The 19335-nt window shown below is 35.8% G+C and overlaps 1 protein-coding gene and 1 long non-coding RNA gene across 5 annotated transcripts in view; one reads left to right on the plus strand and one right to left on the minus strand.

Moving 5' to 3' along the window:
- CD200R1 (CD200 receptor 1) overlaps positions 1-15030 on the plus strand; it is a 37555-nt gene extending 22525 nt beyond the window's left edge. The window contains exons 3-8 of the mRNA XM_072965112.1: positions 2398-2445; positions 5495-5812; positions 5931-6179; positions 9892-9994; positions 10978-11023; positions 11690-15030. Coding sequence (XP_072821213.1) covers positions 2398-2445; positions 5495-5812; positions 5931-6179; positions 9892-9994; positions 10978-11023; positions 11690-11785 — 860 coding nt within the window. The 3' untranslated portion in view covers positions 11786-15030. The remainder of the gene's footprint in view (positions 1-2397; positions 2446-5494; positions 5813-5930; positions 6180-9891; positions 9995-10977; positions 11024-11689) is intronic.
- Positions 1-19335, minus strand: part of LOC140697444 (uncharacterized) — a 149583-nt gene that overhangs the window by 22851 nt on the left and 107397 nt on the right. For 2 of the 4 annotated variants that reach the window (XR_012074545.1, XR_012074553.1), the window contains 3 exons: positions 8820-8995; positions 3707-3776; positions 3456-3556 (listed from right to left, as the gene is read on the minus strand). This is a non-coding gene — a long non-coding RNA (uncharacterized lncRNA). Of the gene's footprint in view, positions 1-672; positions 1518-3455; positions 3557-3706; positions 3777-8819; positions 8996-19335 lie in introns of those variants that run through there. The other 2 variants (XR_012074546.1, XR_012074548.1) reach the window with 2 other exon arrangements.

A 19335-nucleotide genomic window follows, 5' to 3' on the forward strand; every position in this document is an offset into this window, starting at 1 on the left:
GACAAGGAACTAATTTTCAAAATATACAAACAGCTCATACAGCTTAATATCAAAAAACAAACAATCCAATAAAAAAAATGGGCAGAAGACCTAAACAGACATTTCTCCAAAGAAGACATACAGAAGTCAACAGGCACATGAAAAGATGCTCAACATCACAAATTATTAGAGAAATGCAGATAAAAACTACAGAGAGGTATCACCTCACACCAGTCAGAATGGCCATCATTAAAAAATCTACAAATAATAAATGCTGGAGAGGGTGTGGAGAAAAGGGAACCCTCCTAACACTGTTGGTGGAACTGTATATTGGTGCAGTCACTATGGAAAACAGTATGGAGGTTCCTCAAAAAACTAAAAATAGACATACTATATGATCCAGTAATCCTATTCCTGAGGACGTATCCAGACAAAACTATAATTCAAAAAGAAGGAAAGAGTTGCAACATGTTAAAAATAGAATAAAATTTTATTTAATTTGAGGAAGAACTTGGGGTTGTCACTGGAGATTCAGTTTGTTTTTAAAAGGGAAAGTAAGCAGAAGGAAATAGAATACTTAGTAGATGTTTATTGTTTTTATTTATAATTGTGGTAAATGCAAGAAATTATAACAAACAAAATACCATAAAATCAAGAGTTAGCAAACTGTGCCCTGTGGGCAAAATCCAGCCAGCTGCATATTTCTGTAAATAAAATTTTATTGGACAAAGCCATGCACATTAGTTTATGTGTTATATATGGCTGCTTCCTTCCTGCTACAGCTGGAGTTGAATGCTTTCAACAGAGACTATATGGACCACAAAGCCTCAAATGTTCACTCTTTGGTCCTTTGGCGAAGCTGTATTGTATGCTATGATAGAGCTTTATGTCTAGAACATCTAAGACATAGCCTGATCTCAGTAATTCCTCTAAGATTAACTCTGACTTCTCTGTTTCTGGAACAGATCCTTGAGCCCATTATGAGTTAAATTTAATAGAATCTCATTCTTTGCTTTCCTTCCTGCCCAAAGCTGCCTAGGAAAGCTAAATTATTTCAGAGGCCTATTTACTGATCATTTCTAAGACCTTTATTGAGTCTTTTTGTTTATTTTATAATATGGTAGAATTGGAATTAGAATTGATGGAAAATTAGAATGGGGAGCAAGAAGAATATTTTTTACAAGCAAAGAGCTCACAAATGCTTATTGAATGATGGTCTTATAAACCCAGAGGAAGAACTTTTTTAGGCCCTTAAATCAAGAAGCATTTAAAAAATTTTTATTGTTTAAAAAATAATACTACAAACAGAAGTTTTTAAGAAACCAAATTTAAGTAGATTAGGACTATTTTGACTATCAGAATCTCCACTGAACTCAAGGAAAGGAATGCACGTAGGTCTCAGGAACTGTGGAATTGGGAACTTGAGCTAGGTGAGGTCTGTCCTCTCTGTCTCTGCTTCTGCTTCATTCTTCCCAAGGTTCCTATTAGTCAGGGTTCCTCAGAGGAAGAGAACAGGATGTATGTGTTGAACATATATCCTGTAGAGAGAAATACAGAGACAGAGAGAGACAGGAAGAGAAACTGATTTACTTTAAGGAAGTGGCTCATGTGACTGTGGAGGCTTGGCAAGTCCAAAATCTGCAGGGTAGGCCAGCAGGCTGAAGATCCAGGGAAGAGTTGCAGTTTAAGTCTGAAGGAAGACTGCTGGCAGAATCCCCTCTCCTGAGAGGTCAGTCTTTCTCTATTAAAGCCTAAAATTGATTGGATGGGGCCCACCCACATTATGGAGGGTAATTTGCTCTACTCATAGACTACTGATTAAAAATACTTTCACAGATCTAGAATAATGTTTGATCAACTATTTGGATATGATGGATTAGCCAGGTTGACACATAAAATTAACCATCACAATAAGGTAAAATAGGGAAGAAAAGGAACAAACTATTTTTCTCAGTTCTGGTTTCAAAATTCTTGAGAAAGTACTCTGATTTGTCCAGCTGGGTGAGATGCCCACCACTGGTCCAAACAATTTTAATCAGGAGGTGGCATCTGGAGAGAAGGAATGTAATCAGCCCAGCTCATGTGAGGTGCCCATGATGGACCAACCCATTATGGCTAGGAAAAGGGTGGAGGCAGGCTTACCTTGTACAAAATAGTTTTAAGTATAAAAAGAGGTGTCTCAGAAATGGGGAATCATTGATTAAGAGCCTATAAATGTAACTTTCAAATGTTAACATGCTTTTCCATATGATGGTGGAACAACTTCTAATTTGTTTTACAAGGATTTTTGCGTAATTTTAGTTATGGTTAACTTATTTTCTGTTATGTTGTATACAAGTTTTGTGGAGAAATAATGGTTTTCACTACATTTAAATACCTAAAATTGTTTTCATCTACTTTTGTCTAAATATTTCCTAGCTTCATCTACAGCAAGAAAGCAGAGCACTGTAACACCTCCTTCAGAAGGTAATGTGGTTTTTTGTTTTGTTTTGTTTTTTGAGGCCAGTACTTAAGGACGGAATGTTGAGCTTCCTTAAAAACATAGTTGAAGGTCTGGACTGAGTGCCAGCCTTGTGTTGAAGAATGTGGTGATCTGAACGCTGTGGGATGAGGGAGCCTGAACCACCCCACCCCTCCTCCCCTAAAGCAGTTTGATCCCATTGGAAGATTATGGAACTGTCTCACCCAGGCACTGTGCTGGGCTTTGTGGGGGACATACAGACGAGCAAGATGAGCAAGACTATCAGGGAGCGCAGTGATGTGCGGAACCCAGACAGGAGCACGGCGATCACATAAGCAGAGGAGATCAGCACTCACATCAAGTGGACCAGAAGGGCAGCGAGGGAGCAGTTCAGCACCAAGGCTTAGAAAAGGCCTCACAGAGGATGCAGCCTGTGAACTGGGTCTTAAAGGAAGAGTGAGTAGAAAAAGAGCATTGTGTAGGGTGAAAACAATGTGAGAAATGACATGGAAATGGAAGTGGAAATGTGCTTGATATTTTTTTTTTCCTGGAGTGTGAGGGCAATGTAGTAGGTGATAAGATTGCAAAGTGAGTCAATTTGAAAAAAGAAGGCTTTCAAAGCCAATAGGAAGACATTTAAACTTATTCTTCACCCAGTGAAAGATCTCTGAAGGGTTTTAGAGTTGAGAGAATCACAGCTGTGTTACAGAATGGTGTACTGGCTGCAACATAAGGTATGAACTGAAAGGACAAGAACTCTGAGACAGTGACAGAAGTTAGGAGGCTTTTGCAGGAATCCTGGTGCAGGGCGACAGGGACTTAAACTAGGGTTTGGTTGTGAGATAAGAAAGGAAATCCCTCAAAGCCAACTGGAATTTGTCTGTGTGCTTAAGGTTAGATGAGACTGGAAGATATTTATAGACAAAGGATGGGGAAGAGATGGGATATGTCTGCCAGTGTGGGAGCAACGATGCCAATCTACCCGCTATCTTAGTGAAGTAAGAGGTGAAATCACCTGATCTGATCACAGGAGCGCATGGAGAATATATTTGTAGGCAGGTGTCAGACCCACTGAGTGTGAGGGCAGTACTGGCCATTGGTAAATTATCACAACAGCTATGAAAAAAGAAAGAAGAGAATGAAGAAAGGGTGAAATAATATCAATAACATTAGAACTATCATATAGGTGAAGGGTGATTGACTAAAGGTCACAGAGAGAAGGAAGGTGAAAGAACATACAACATCTGCAGTGCTTGAAATCCTCACCATTGGAGTCACTTTTTTGGATCCTGTGCTCCTGTTTAAATGCATGTTTATTCGATTAGCTTGTACTTTCCTTAAAAACAAACAAAAAAACAGAGTCAGATCTTGAGGACAAATATTAGGCAAAACATTAATGCCTTTGACTGCCTATCAGCTCAAGTTCAAAATCCCAAGAACTGCAGATAAGCATTCAAAACTGAATCCCTCACCAGTCTCTTATCTTTCTGGTTTTATCTTCAGCATCTTTCCCTGATGCACATTCAGCATCTTTCCCTGATGCACATATACTTCCTGCACCCAACCTCTGGCAGTTCTCTAACAAGCCATGTGCCTGCCTGTGTCTAAGCCTTTGGCAAGTTGGAAGTTCCCTCTGTGAGGGGATGCCACTTGGAGTGGTGGAAAGAGCATGAATTTAACTGCCCTGTTAGATTTCTTTTAAAATCCTCCCTCTTTCTTTATCTGGTAATATGATCTGTGTTGGGCTATAAAATGCAAATTGAATACATCACAGAGCAGGCCAAAGAGCAGAGCAGAGATATTAAGCGAAAAGTTTAGAAAAAATAAGCTTCATCCATATAAAAATTTTGCCCCACCCCAGCTGGTTCTGTTCATGTTAATCTGATGAAATCACCGGCACTCACCTTTGTACAGGTAAGTTGCAACAAATACACCTAATCACCTCTCAGCAAACACCTATCTATCAGGGACACATGTCAGTTTATGGAAAAGAGTGAGCTTTTAAGTGGAAGATGCTTTCTATTCTTAATTTTTACTTTAAAATATGGAAAAATAGGTCAATGCTATATTTAATCCTGATAATGATATTGAATGTATGGAAACACAATCTGTGAGCAAAGTTCACAGCAAACTATGTGGGAGTACATATGTGACTGAAAAGGAAGGAAAGGAAACTCATTCAAAGGTTGATAATATCACACATTTGCAATAAAATCCTTTGAACAGAAAATGTATAGAGTAAAACACTTGTTTTCCCTTTGTTTTATATTTATATACTATGTTACTTTTTTAACAGAAAAAATACATCTAAGCATCTCTTACCATTAGGCATCATCATTTTTTATTTTTGTGGGATGGTCCAACTAATGAAATTACAGATTACTTTAAAATCTGTTGATGTCACAGACTTTGTAATTCTTCAAATAAAAATTAAACAAAAAGCCTTCCAGCTTGTTCAACCTGAATGCCATCTTAGTTATTTTTAATCAAAGTACTATATCTTTCCACATTTACATTTGTCTGAAAAGCCACCCTTATGGATAGGTATTTAGTTCTGATGTTACTGATTTTTTCATTTTCATCAAAACTTAGGAGGAGAAAAACCACATCACTAATTATTCCATTTTTCCCCCTTGAGGAGCATGAATTATATGATAAATCTAATAGTCCCTGTGGCCAAAAGAGTAGATTCAGAACACTGTCTTTTAATTTAGATTCCATTTTCTCATCTGTTTGTTTCATAGATATCAAGATTCCTGAATTAATTTCATAATGCCTTAAAAAATTTGTCACACATATAATAAATGTTGTTTCTCTAATGATACATAATACAAGAGAAAGATGGTTAATCTTTGGATGGGTTTAATACTTTATATATATATTTCATGAATGTTAATTTCTTATATAATTCTAATATTTTTGGAATAAGATCATCAGGAAAGTAATGTTCTAGTACAACTTCATGGAATATGCTGCGAATAAGTTTTAACACATGAATTTCTTTATCAAGCTTTTCTCTTATAATTCTCTGTTTGTGTGTATGTGTGTGTCCAGTCAACACTACACAATCTGTACCAGTGGATACAAAGGCTGAGCTCTCTTGCCCTCCTGTGCTGTGTACAGCTGTGATGTTAGCAACGTGGGAAGTAGTCCTCAGAGACAAGCCCCCCTGCAACAGAGTCTACAGGGGTGATACAAATGAGACAAAGGGAAACTGCACCGATGAGAGAATAAAAACCTGGGGCTCCAGACCTGACGAGATTCCTGCCCTTCAGATTGACCCAGTGGCCATCACTCACGATGGGTATTACAAGTGTGAAATGGTAACACCTAATGGGAATTTCTATCATGGATATCACCTCCAAGTCTTAGGTAAGAAACACTATATATTGTAATATATATATAACCAGATTTGGGACTGAAACAAATCTCTCTCTAAATTTCACGTCCCATGTGTTAAGACTGAAGCATTTTCCCTACATTTCTGCAGTGCCCCCTGAGGTGACCCTGGTTAAAAGCAAGGCTGGAACTGCAGTGTGCAAGGCAGCTGCAGGGAAGCCAGCTGCACAGATCTCCTGGACCCCAGAGAGGACTTGTGCCACTGATCAAGAACTCTGGGGCAATGGCACAGTGACTGTCCAGAGTACCTGCGACTGGGAGGGCCACCATGTACAGAATGTGTCCTGCTCTGTCTCCCACTTGACTGGCAACAAGAGTCTGACCATACAGTTGAATCAAGGTTAGTAATTTTTCTAGTTTTGTGTTTGATTTTTCCATTCTTTCAGAGGAGTTAACCTTAAGAAGGAAAAAGGAATGTGCAGAAAAATTTCATTCAAGAATGTCCTTTCCACCCTCTACTTTATCTCCCTCTCCTCTTCAAAATAAAGAGATTTGTCTAGAAGAATAATAGAGAAATTTGTTGTAAAAAGCTATACTAAAGAATGGCTTTCTTATTCTGCTTTTAATGTTCCCTTCTGTATCACTAAATTGGCTTGTGTAATATACTTTAAAATAAATCATTATGGCTTTAACTGCAAAATAAAATGTACTCTTAAACAAACAATTACAATTTTATTAGGGTAATAAAATCACTCATATGTTACCTTCATGAATTTTTAGTCTGGTAGAATTTTCTCCTCCAGGCTCTTCTGGTGAAATTTCTTAATGTCTTATAGTAGCATCTATGGTTCATTATTTAGCTTCTCTACTCTCTGCTCCCATCCTATTCTTATGCCTTATTATTAAAAATGTTATTTTAATCAACGTAACTCACATACTTTGAATTCTATGTAGTTCTATAAGGCTATAATGAAAAATGTTAGCCTACTCTGCATCTCCATTCATACAAAACTCTCCAGATGAAAGTACTTTCAAATATTCAAGTGTTTCTTCTAGTAATTGACTGAGTTTTTATAAACAACAAGGTTATGGTGCTATTTCTGAATATAGGGAATTTAGATATAATAGACCCACTTCCTCTTATGGTAGATGAGGATTTAACTTTACCTTCTTCCCTCCCCTCATCCTTCATATGCAGTAAAACATCAATTTTTCGTTAAATTAGATAGCTAGTGTTTACATTATTTTGAAAGTGTATGTTTTGTTAAGCACTGAATCAAGAAGTAAACTCATACTTTCATTTTTGAAAACTTTTTTGTTTTTCTTGGTCTTAACTGCTTTAATTTTTTGTTTTCTTATAATTCATGTACCTATTGTTAATTATCATTAACTCACTAAAAAAACTTAGAAAATGACTCTTAATACTGCTTTCCACATGGTCAGATTTTTTAGGAAATCTGTCAGTTCTCTTTTCTTCTTGATGACATTCTTCCTCCAGTTTTACATGCCCCTGCTCTAATCTGGCCTGGCTGGTCACGAGACCTACTGCACAGCTATTGTCCTGGACGTCTTCTTTCCTCCCATCCTCTGCTTGATGCAAACCTATTTAACCTGAGTTCCTTCTGCCTTCCCGACATTTGTTTTAATCTTTCTTCCACATACAAGGCTTTCCTTAACTCTTTGGCTATCCATTCACTTCCAGGTGAGCACCAAGTAGCTGACTGGAAGCTATGTTATCTATGAGTGGACTTGTCAACTAGTAGTCTTCTATAGGGTGAAAATGAGGTGATTTTTTTTTAAATTGGGGATTCCTTATTTTCTTATGTATCTGAAGGTTCTTTTTACTGACGCTGTTCAGGCTCTGCAAAAAAATAATCCTCTAGTCTCACTTTGGAAGGATAATCCTGACTGTCAGTGTTATGGGAGGAGGAGGAGAGGGGAGTGTATGTGTGTGTGTGTCTGTATAGAACTCAGACTTTCCTTTAACACCTCTCTGTGGTCTGACACTTTGTCTCCACCATTCATTATGTCTGGATCCTTGACTCTGGGAGTTTCTCTGGTTCACCTTTATTTGGGCCATACTTTCTGTTTTCGACTGGCGGGGTGAGGTGTAGTGACCTGGCTGCACAATAAGGGAGGACACTTGGCAACTTATCAGTTCTTAATCAAGACTTTCAGGGAAGCTTCCAACTTTCAGCCCCACACTTCACTCCCCAGATTCCCTCTTCTCTATGTTTGGTCCTTCCTGCTCTAGAGTCTTCACTAAGGATTACACTTATTTCACTCTAAATTTTTAAAAAATTTCTCTCTTTCTTTTTAAAAATTTTTTCTTTGTTTTATTTATTTTGTGTGTGGGGAAGTAATTAGGTTTATTCATTTACTTTTATTTTTGGAGGAGGTATTGGGGATTGAACCCAGGATCTCATGCATGCTAAGTGAGTACTCTATCACTTGAGCTATCCCCTCCCCTCTATTTCAGTCTGAATTATTTGCCATTCTTCTGTCCATTTTCCACCTAAAAACAAGATGAAATTCTTCATTTGCTCTTGTCTTTCTTCATGTTATCTTTGTCTTTGAAAACCTATACTTAAAAAAATTAATCTACTGATATTTTAGTGTTAAGAAAAGAGAAGAGAAAAACCCATATGTTTAAGCCACCTTTTTCTAATATCCATTCTTCAAGTTATATATACATTATTTTAAAGAGTTTAGCAGTATTTACTGAGAAGAGTAATTGCGCCCTGGTTATGTATGAACTCCGACCACCCAGAATTACGATATGACTTCGTATTTATAGAATCTCAGAATTGAAGGGACTCTCTCGTCCACTCCCACCCAGGGCAGGTATGTCTTCCTTGCAGTGTGCACCTTCACCTCTGCTAGTGCACTTCGAATGAAAGCCCATTAGTTTGAAAAAGAAGGTTTCAAAACAATGTTGTAATTTTTAACTGTAAAAACTGTTTCTTTTTCAAATAAAAGTCAATATTTGAAAACAAAATATTGAAGGAAGGTGGAGGGACTGGATGCAGCTTCCACTCACCTCTGTCTGCTGCCCTGGCCACATTTGCAAAACACCAGGAGTACAGTCTTAAAACTTCTCAGAGTTGGCAGTTCCTTTGTTGACTTGTCCTCTTGTCAGATTGAGCTTTATGTTGCTGCCAGCAGTTAATGAATAATTTAAAGTTGCTGCCATGCATTCATTCCAGTTTCGATGCCCTGGAAGAAAGGTGATTTCAGAATGAGGGTTATTTTTCCAACTACCTTCCTTACAACTCCCTATTTATTTCTGAATATTAGAGATGAGACACACTCTATTACTGTAACAGAAGAGATCTAAATTTCACCTCTCTCCTACAGGAATTACCCATGTGAATCCTTAAAAGAATAAAATCCTGACATAAGATGATGTCTTGCTAAAAACTTGAGCCTTAAATCTTAAAGAAATTTTATTATAACAATTATTTGAACTATCAATCAGTCAAAAGTTTTAAAAATAAAATCGCAGAAATTAATTTCATGTATTGAGACATTCTTCAGCCATATAAATATACATACATATACATATATATGTATATGTAAAATTTTAAAATAGACTTTGTCTTTTAGGGTTGTTCTAGGATGACAGCAATATTGAGTGGAAGGTAACCCATGCCCCTACACATGCTCAGCCTCCCCATCTGTCTTCACCCCTTACAGTGCAGTGGTACATTTGTTAAAATCAATGAGCCTACCTTAATATACATCATTTTCACTCAAAGTCCATAGTTCACAGTAGGGTTCACTCTAGGTGCACATTCTATGAGTTCTGACAAACGTATAAATGACATGTATTCACCATGAGCAGTTCCGCTGCTTTAAAAACCCTCTGTGCTCCACCTATTCATCCCTCCTTCCGCCCTAACCTTTAATGATCCCTGAACTTTTTACTCCATAGTTTTCTTTTTTCCAGAATGTCATGTTTGGAATCACACAGTATTTAGCCTTTTCAAGATTGGCCTCTTTCACTTAGTCATATGCTTTTATATTTCCTCCCTAATTTCATGGCTTGATAGCTCATTTCCTTCTAGTGCTGAATAGTATTAAATCATGTATTTTTGTGTCTATATTTACAGGTACCAAAATAGAACACCTAAGAATTTTATATATCACCTCCCCTGTGTTTATTGTCTTGGTCATCGTGGGATCCATTTGGCTTTTGAAAATCCGTGGCTGCAGGTACTGACTGATGTTTTTTTTCTCTTCTCCTCTCTATTGGGTTAGAAAGGAATCAGAAATAGGACTGACTTGGCAAAACTAAGATGTTAACATCAATTCTCTCATAATCAAGAAGCATGTCCTCATAAAAACCGACAACATAATGCCATTTGCAGCAACATGGATGCTCCTAGAGAATGTCATTCTAAGTGAAGTAAGCCAGAAAGAGAAAGAAAAATACCATATAAGATCGCTCATATGCAGAATCAAAAAAACAAAAACAAAAATAAAAACATAAATACAAGACAGAAACAGACTCATAGACATAGAATACAAACTTGTGGTTGCCAAGGGGGCAGGGGGTGGGAAGGGATAGACTGGGATTTCAAAATTGTAGAATAGATAAACAAGATTATACTGTATAGCACAGGGAAATATATACAAGATCTTATGGCAGCTCACAGAGAAAACAATGTGACAATGAATATATGTATGTTCATGTATAACTGAAAAATTGTGCTCTACACTGGAATTTGACACAACATTGTAAAATGATTATAAAAAAAAAGAAGCATGTCCTGAAAATAATAGGCTTGGACTACTCTCAATGACAAGGGGGATTTTTCTAGGTTACTTAGACATGTAAGCATAGTGAGTGAGGCCATTTAGGACAGGATCTTGGGAGAGAGAGTGCATGCTTTTTTCTACTTGGGAAAAGAATTACAATAATTTACTTCATGTACCAAAGATGGTGTCATATATATTCTATTACATCCAGATTCTTTGCATAATTTCACTTCCCTTTCCAAAATCCAGAATGATCTTATTTGGATTTATTAACTACAAGCAGTATTCGTCACTCATTTCTGATAGTTCATTTCTGATTTATTACGGCTTTTATCAAAATGAACCACAATTGTCAATAGTATACTGGTTTGTCTTTCCATTTTCAATCTGATTAATAATGTTTTGACATTCACTCCAGCTTATTTTTATTTTTGCAGAAAATGTAAATTCAAAAAAACAGAACCTACTCCAGTTGTTGAAGAGGTAAGATAAGATTAAAAAGAATATTTGCAAACTTTTAAGCCATGTAGTCTGAAAACCTAGTCACATAATTTGTAACTTGCATCAATATTAGCATTTTAGTTGAAAAGTAAAAATTTCTAGTTTTATAATGCAAATAGTCAGGTGTACTTATTTTGTTAATTATCTACCAAGTACTATTTATATACACTCCAAATCTATGTTTTTATTTCAAGAGCTGCATCCTACAAAAGATGTATTTGCTTCATTTGGACTATAATCTTTGGAAAAACTGAATTGGTATTTCCTCTCCTATTAAACCATCTCTCATTCTTGACTTCCCTTTTTCCCGTACTGTCATCATTTTCCTCTCAACTAAGCTTAAAACCTATCCAGCACTATAATCTCTTATAACCTGTAGCTAATTAAGTCTTTGACCCTCTCCTCTGAAATACTTCTTATATCATTTCATTCTTCTCCACTCCTACTTTCAGACAGCCTTTATCATCTCACACTGAGACTTAAAATAATTTTTGATAACATATTAGAAAAATCTCACTCTTATGTTCATGTAAGCCCAGAGACCACTATTTGTAGACACTAAAGCCACAGGCACTTGTTAGAAAAACACAGGTAGTTAAGGATTACTGGGTTTATTTAAATTGATTTTAACTTTGGGTTCTTTCTTAGGATGAAATGCAGCCCTATGCCAGCTACACAGAGAAGAACAATCCCCTGTATGATACTACAAACAGGGTGAAGACATCTCAGGTGTCACAAAGTTAAGTTGATGGGATGAGTCTCCATATTTTATATGCTCCGGGAATCCAGCACCAGGACAAATGAATCAAGATGCAGTACAGATACTGTTGATTTTCTTAGAGTTCTGGAATGGAAGGCCTATTTCGGAATTGGCTTTTCAAAGATTCTTAGAAGACAGAGACATTCTAGAGGATTTGCATTTGTATCCTTATACAATTGAAATTTTAGAATTTTAGCTGTCACAAGCTTGTTCTCTGAAGAACTGATAATATTACAAAGAAAGCATCTGCTCATGATAAAATATACAAATTGTTCAGTACAGTAGATGAGGAAAACTGAGTTTCCTAAAATAACTCTACAGAGGGAACAATTACCAAGAATTTTTATGTAATCTTATAGACAATGTCTATGTGTCTGTGTCATATGTATATGTGCGTGAATATGTGTACATTTATATGTTTATTTACATATACATATCTTTGTCAAGACACAAATGGGAACATACTATAATTGTGTTCCGTACTTATAGAAAGCTAATCATGTAACATATCTTGTAGATCTTTTATATCAACACAAGCAGAGCTACCTCATTCTTCTTAATGGTTACGTAAAATTCCATTGTATGTATGGTTAATTAAATTAACCCTGGTGATAGACATTTAGATGAAGTTTTGTTAATTCTGCTAGTATAAACAATACTACATAGAATGTTTCTTGTGGTTATCTCTCTCTGTATTTGTTTGAGTATATTTGTAAGATAATTTCCTTGAGTGAAATTGCCAGGTCAAAGGGTCTGTGCATTTTTATCATTTTTATTATTGACTGATACGTCAAATTGCATCAATTTACGTTCTCTGCCCAACCCTATTTGAATGCACCTTTCCTGGTATTTTAATATTTGTAAGATTCCAACCTCCTGTTAGCTAATACAAGATTATAATAAGAATTTCACTATTTAATAAAACTGATTTATATTTTTCTGTCATGTTTTACGTGTGTGTGTGAGAGAGAGAGAGGACACACATATGAGGACATTAGCCTCTTCTGAGATTAGTATATCTCATTAGAAGTATTGATATCTAATGCCTAATAGTTTTGCAGATGTGATAAACAGGAAGTGTGTATTTTTATGGTGTACACTTTATTGTGATGTATTTATCAAGTAACAAATGTTTATTGACTATATAACCAGCTAAATATGCATAATGGAGGACTTTGGATATCTATAAAATATGGTCTTTGTGCTGAGGGAATAGCCATGGGATGACATGACCCTTTCTTCCATTTTTCTATGGAATAAAATATTGGGAATGTGTATATTAATCATTTTTAATATTATGAAAAATATAATTTAATTACGAACAATTATGAAAAATAAGTCTATTTACTCCAAAGCAGGAAAAATGATACTGAAAATTAAAATGTTTCAACATGGTAGAAATTAAAACAAAAATTCATTCATTCTTTAATTGTGTCATTTGAAACATCTAAGACAGCTATTTTGTTTTCTTAATATGTTTGTCTCCCTGAAGACATTTTGGTTACACTAGGCTTATTCTTAAAAGGACTTTTAGTCTATTTCGCATGTAAAACTAATATAGTAACACTTGGGACATGATATTTTGACCAAACCATTTTGATTGGCCAAAAAACCAGTCCATTAAGTTTCTGTATATAAATATTACCAAGTGGTGTGCCCAATAGACATCATAACCCTGTTTTTGCCATTTTCTTAATTCTTCATCCATCCTCTCATTGGGATGGGTTTCATTCTTAGTTAGGTTCAAGAATATCTGTTTAAATATATTACATCTTAACTTGATAATGTCAAAACAACCATGTCAAATGACATCATAGTGAAGATTTCAAGATAATTTATAAATGTCAAATTACACTGTAGAGGAACTAAATGTATTAAAATTTTCCATTACAGGGGTGTTAAACATAGTTGAGTATCAGAATCATGTAGGGAAATAAAAAAAAATTATATAAATTTCCCAAATCTACTTTAGACCTGCTGAATCAGAATATCTAAAGATTGGATCAGGTGTGTCAGGTAATCCAGGAAGCAGAGGGTGAGATGGGGTTAGTCGAGATAAAGGTTAATTGGACGAGAGAGGTTTCACCTTTGAAAGATTAAAAGGGTTGGAAGCAGGATAGAGGAGGGCAAGTCTTTAGACCATGATGCTGATCTGAATGAAACTTGTGAAAGCAAAGAGGCGAGGAAGTAGGATAGAAGAGGGGGAGCCTCAGATCACAATACAGAACCGTCAAAGTCGTGACCAAACCATTGAGAAGCCCTGGAGCAAAGATTGCTTGTAAAAAGAATCTCCTATTGGCAGATGTTCAAAAATCTGATACCCCTTCATGCTTAGTCACTGGTTGGGAAGAGAGTATGGCTTCAGCTCAAAAGCTGAAATGAAGCCTGAGGTGTTAACAACTGATGACCATCAGCTAATTGCACTCCTTGGAACTGAATGGTATGTTCTCGTTTGATGGGAAATCTGAATAGCCCCCTCCTTGGCTGCCCAGTCTATCCTTTCACTGGTTAGTATTTGCCTGGCGTGTTATTGTCTATCTTTTTATTTTTAACTTTTCTGTGACATTTTATTTTAGGCACACCTTTTATAAAGAAACTATAGCTTTTTTAGAAAGAAGATACAACTGTTTTTTGTAACTCATTTGAGAATTTTAACTTTTTTTAAAACATTTTTTATTGAGTTATAGTCATTTTACAATGTTGTGTCAAATTCCAATGTAGAGCACAATTTTTCAATTATACGTAAACATACGTATATTCATTGTCATTTTTTTTTTGCTGTGAGCTACCACAAGATTTTGTATGTATTTCCCTGTGCTATACAGTATAATCTTGTTTATCTATTCTACATAGGCCTGTCAGTATCTATAAATTTTGAAATCCCAGTCTGTCCCTTCCCACCCCCCACCCCATTGGCAACCACAAGTTTGTATTCTATGTTTATGAGTCTGTTTCTGTTTTGTATTTATGTTCATTTTTTTTTTTAAGATTCCACATATGAGTGATCTCATATGGTATTTTCCTTTCTCTTTCTGGCTTACTTCACTTAGAATGACATTCTCCAGGAAAATTCATATTGCTGCAAATGGCATTATGGGAAAATTGGACAGCAGTATGTAAATCAATGAAGCTAGAACACTCCCTTACACTATACACAAAAATTAACTCACAATGGATCAAAGACTTAAACATTAAGACAAGATACAATAAACCTCCTAGAAGAAAATATAGGCAAAACATTATCTCACATACCTCTCAAAAATGTTCTCCTAGGGCAGTCTACCCAAGCAATAGAAATAAAAGAAAGAATAAACAAATGGGACCTAATTAAACTTACAAGATTCTGCACAACAAAGGAAACCGTAAATAAAACAAAACAACAACCTACAGAATGGGAGAAAATGATGAAACTGACAAAGGCTTGATCTCCAGAATACATAAGCAGCTCATACGACTTAATAAGAAAAAAACAAACCACTCAATCCAACAATGGGCAGAAGACCTCAACAAGCAATTCTCCAAGGAAGAAATACAAATGATCAACAGGTACATGAAAAAATGCTCAGTATCACTAATTATCAGAGAAACGCAAATCAAAACTAGGATGAGGTATCACCTCACACCAGCCAGAATGGCCATCATTCAAAGGTCCACAAATGACAAATGCTGGAAAGGCTGTGGAGAAAAGGGAACACTCCTGCACTGCTGGTGGGAATGCAGTTTGGTGCAGCCACTGTGGAAAACAGTATGGAAACTCCTCAAAAGACTAGGAACTGACTTACCATATGACCCAGAAATCCTGCTCCTGAGCATATATCCAGAAGGAACCCTACTTCAAAAAGACACCTGCACCCCAGTGTTCATAGCAGCACTATTTACAATAGCCAAGACATGGAAACAGCCTAAATGTCCATCAATGGATGAGTGGATAAAGAAGAGGTGGTATAGTTATACAATGGAATAGTATTCAGCCATAAAAATGACAACATAACGCCATTTGCAGCAACATGGATGTTCCTGGAAAAAAAATGAGAATTTTGAATTTAATGACAGTTTAAGCCATTCATATTTGTTGTGATTACTTATGTATTTGGTCATGTTTCTACAATCTTACATTACATGTCTCATTTACTATGTTTTCTCCCCCAACTGTTTTATTTTTTCTTTTACTCTGCTTTTCTGTATTGGTGATCTACTGTAGCCAAGACATGGAAATAATCTAAGTGTCCATTGATGGATTCATGGATAAAGAAAATGTGGTAAATACATACAATGGAATATAATTCAGCCATAAAAATGAAAAATTTCCATTTGTGACAACATGGATGGAATTTAAGGGCATTATGCTGAGTGAAATAATTCAGACAAAGAAAGACAAATACCATATGAACTGAATTATGTAAAATCTCAAAAAAAAACAACAAAGAAAAACATTCCAAACCAAGCTCACAGATACAGAGACTATATTGGTGGTTGCCAGAGGTGGGGGTAGGGGGGCAGGTGAAAGGGGTGGAGTCCAAAGGTACAAACTTGTAGTTATAAAATAAATAAATCATGGGGATATAATGTATAGCATGGTGACTATAGTTAATAATACAGTATTGTACATTAAAAAGTTGCTAAGAGAATAAATCTTAAAAGTTCTTATCATAAGAAAAACATTTTGTAACTGTGTGTGGTGGTGAGTGTTAACTAGACTTATTGTGATGATCATTTTATAATATATACAAATAAAAAATCATTATGTTGTACACCTGAGACTAATATAATGTTATATGAGTTATTTATACATCAACAAAAATGAAAAGGCAACCTATGAAATGGAAGAAAACATTTGCAAACCACATCAGTAAGAAGTCAATATCCAAAATATATAAGGAACTCATGCAACTCAGTAACAAAAAACCAAACCAAACCAAACCAAACCAAAATACACCCAACACACACACACACACACACACACAAACTCTGAAAAACTTAAAACCAAAACCAAATACTCCAATTTAAAAATGGGCAAAGGACACGAGTAGACATTTTTCCAAAGAAGACATATAGATTGCCGAGTACATAAAAAGGTGCTCAACATCACTAATCATCAAGGAGATGCAAATCAAAATCATGATGAGATATCATTTCATACCTACTAGGATGGCCATTATCAATAAAAAAATGAGGTAACAAATGCTGGCAAGGATGTGGTGAAAAGAGAACCCCTGTATACTGCTGGCAGGGATGTAAACTAGTACAACCACTATGGAAAACAGTATGGTGATTCCTCAAAAAATTAAAACTAGGACTACCACATGATTCAGTAATCTTACTTCTAAGTACATATCCAAAGGAAATGAAACCATTATCTTGAAGAGATAGCTGTACTTTCATTTTTTATTGAGGCATTATTCACAATAGCCAAGATACGGAAAAAACCTGAGTGTGTTGATGGATGAATGGATCAAGAAAATGTGGTGGGTTATTACTGAGCCTTAAGAAAGGAAGAAAATCCTATCATTTGTGACAACATGGATGAACCTGGAAGGCATTATGCTCAGTGATATAAGCCAGAGAGAGAAAGACAAATGTTGCATGACATGTGGAATCTAAAGGGGAGAGGTTAAATTCATAGAGACAGAGTAGAATAGTGATTATCTGGGGTTTGGATGTGGGGAAAATTGGGAAATGCTGGTCAAAGGGTACATGCCTTCAGTTGTAAGATGAAAAAGTTCTGGGGTCTAATGTACAGCATGGCTACTACAGTTAATAATACAGTATTTTATACTTGAAATTTTCCCATTTCAAAAAAAGATACTATGTGAGGTGATGGATTTATTAAAAAACAAACAAACTTTTCCAGTGGCTGGTGTCAGAAACAACAATCACCAACTTCCAAATACTATATTAAATCTCTATCAGAGGCACTAAAGAACATTTTTGAAAGGATGTGAATTTCCCTAAAACTTAGGTGTAGTGATGACATACAGAATATCGTAATTACTTGGAAGTATCCCTTATGGATGGATCATATATATAATAATATCTCAAATTATTTTATTCCATCCATGTGTTTTAGCTTCTGAAATTAGGCCATCAAAGTCTATAAGTTTGTAACCAACTTCCTTTTTATTACCCTAAATTAACTAACTTCAAGATTCAAGATACAGACTTGACTTTCAAATTTTTTTTTTTACTGAAATAAAGTCAGTTACAATATGTCAATTTCTGGTGCACAGCACAATGTTCCAGTCATGCATATACATATATTTGTTTTCATATTCTGTCTCATTAAAGGTTATTACAAGATATTGAATACAGTTCCCTGTGCTATACAGAATAAACTTTTTAAAATCTATTTTTATATATAGTGGCTAACATTTGCAAATCTCAAACTCCCAAATTTATCCCTTCCCACCCTTTCCCCGGTAACCATAAGACTGTTTACTTTGTCTGCAAGTCTGTTTCTGTTTTGTAGATGTGTTCATTAGTATCCTCCTTTTTTTCTGTTTTTTAGATTCCACATATGAGTGATATCATAGGGTATCTGTCTTTCTCTTTCTGGCTTACTTCACTTAGAATGACATTCTCCAGGGACATTCATGTTGCTGCAAATGGAATTATTTTATTCTATTTTATGGTTGAGTAGTATTCCATTATATAAATACACCACAATTTCTTTTTCCAGTCATTTGTCGATGGACATTTAGGTTGTATCCATGTCTTGGCTATTGTAAATAATGCTGCTATGAACAATGTATGTATCTTTTCCAATTAGAGTTAATTGAGAAAATTATAGATTCTCAAGCAAGTGTGAGAAATCACACAGAGATCCCTGTGCACCATTTCCAATTTACCCAATGATAACATTATGCTAAATTATAGTATATCATAACCAAGGTATTGATGGTAATAAAATTCACCAAATTAAAAAAAAACCCCTTCTTTCATCTTCAGACGTGTAGAGGAGTTATTTATCTGGTGACAAGAATCTGATCCTGATGTATTTTCTTAAGAAATTTTCATTAATCATCCCTTTGGGTAACCAAGCTGAAACCAGTGTTAGAACAAGCCCAAAGGGAAGGATTATTGTCTGTTTAAGAAAATGTAAGAATCTGTAAGCGGAAATTTCTGCCTACCAGTCTACTCCCTCAGCCTTCACTGTCCCCTTCCACATAAAAAACCCTTGTTAACATTGCACTGAATCTGTAGTTTTCTTCCCTTGTCCCCTGCCACCCTTTATTTTGTGGCAGAAGACAGCATATTCTTAAAATGTCTTAGCCAGAAACAAGTAGAAGAAAGAAGAAAGAAGAAATAAAGTAGAAATTATGAAGTAGAAATGCTAACACTGTCAGCAGGATGTGGTAGCGTGAGGTGAGGGCACAGGCAGGTCAGGCAGAGGCAGGGAAGACCTGGAGTGGCCCACAAAAGGACTGAGCTTGTGCAGTGGGCAGTGGTGCCCCCTGTTAGTTTGCAGCAGGGATGACATTCCACTAGGGTCATGTTCAGAAAGAGCAAGGGGTCAGCTGTGCTGGAGCCAGGCTGG

This window comes from Vicugna pacos, chromosome 1, assembly GCF_048564905.1.
Source record: "Vicugna pacos chromosome 1, VicPac4, whole genome shotgun sequence".
Lineage (NCBI taxonomy): Eukaryota > Metazoa > Chordata > Mammalia > Artiodactyla > Camelidae > Vicugna > Vicugna pacos.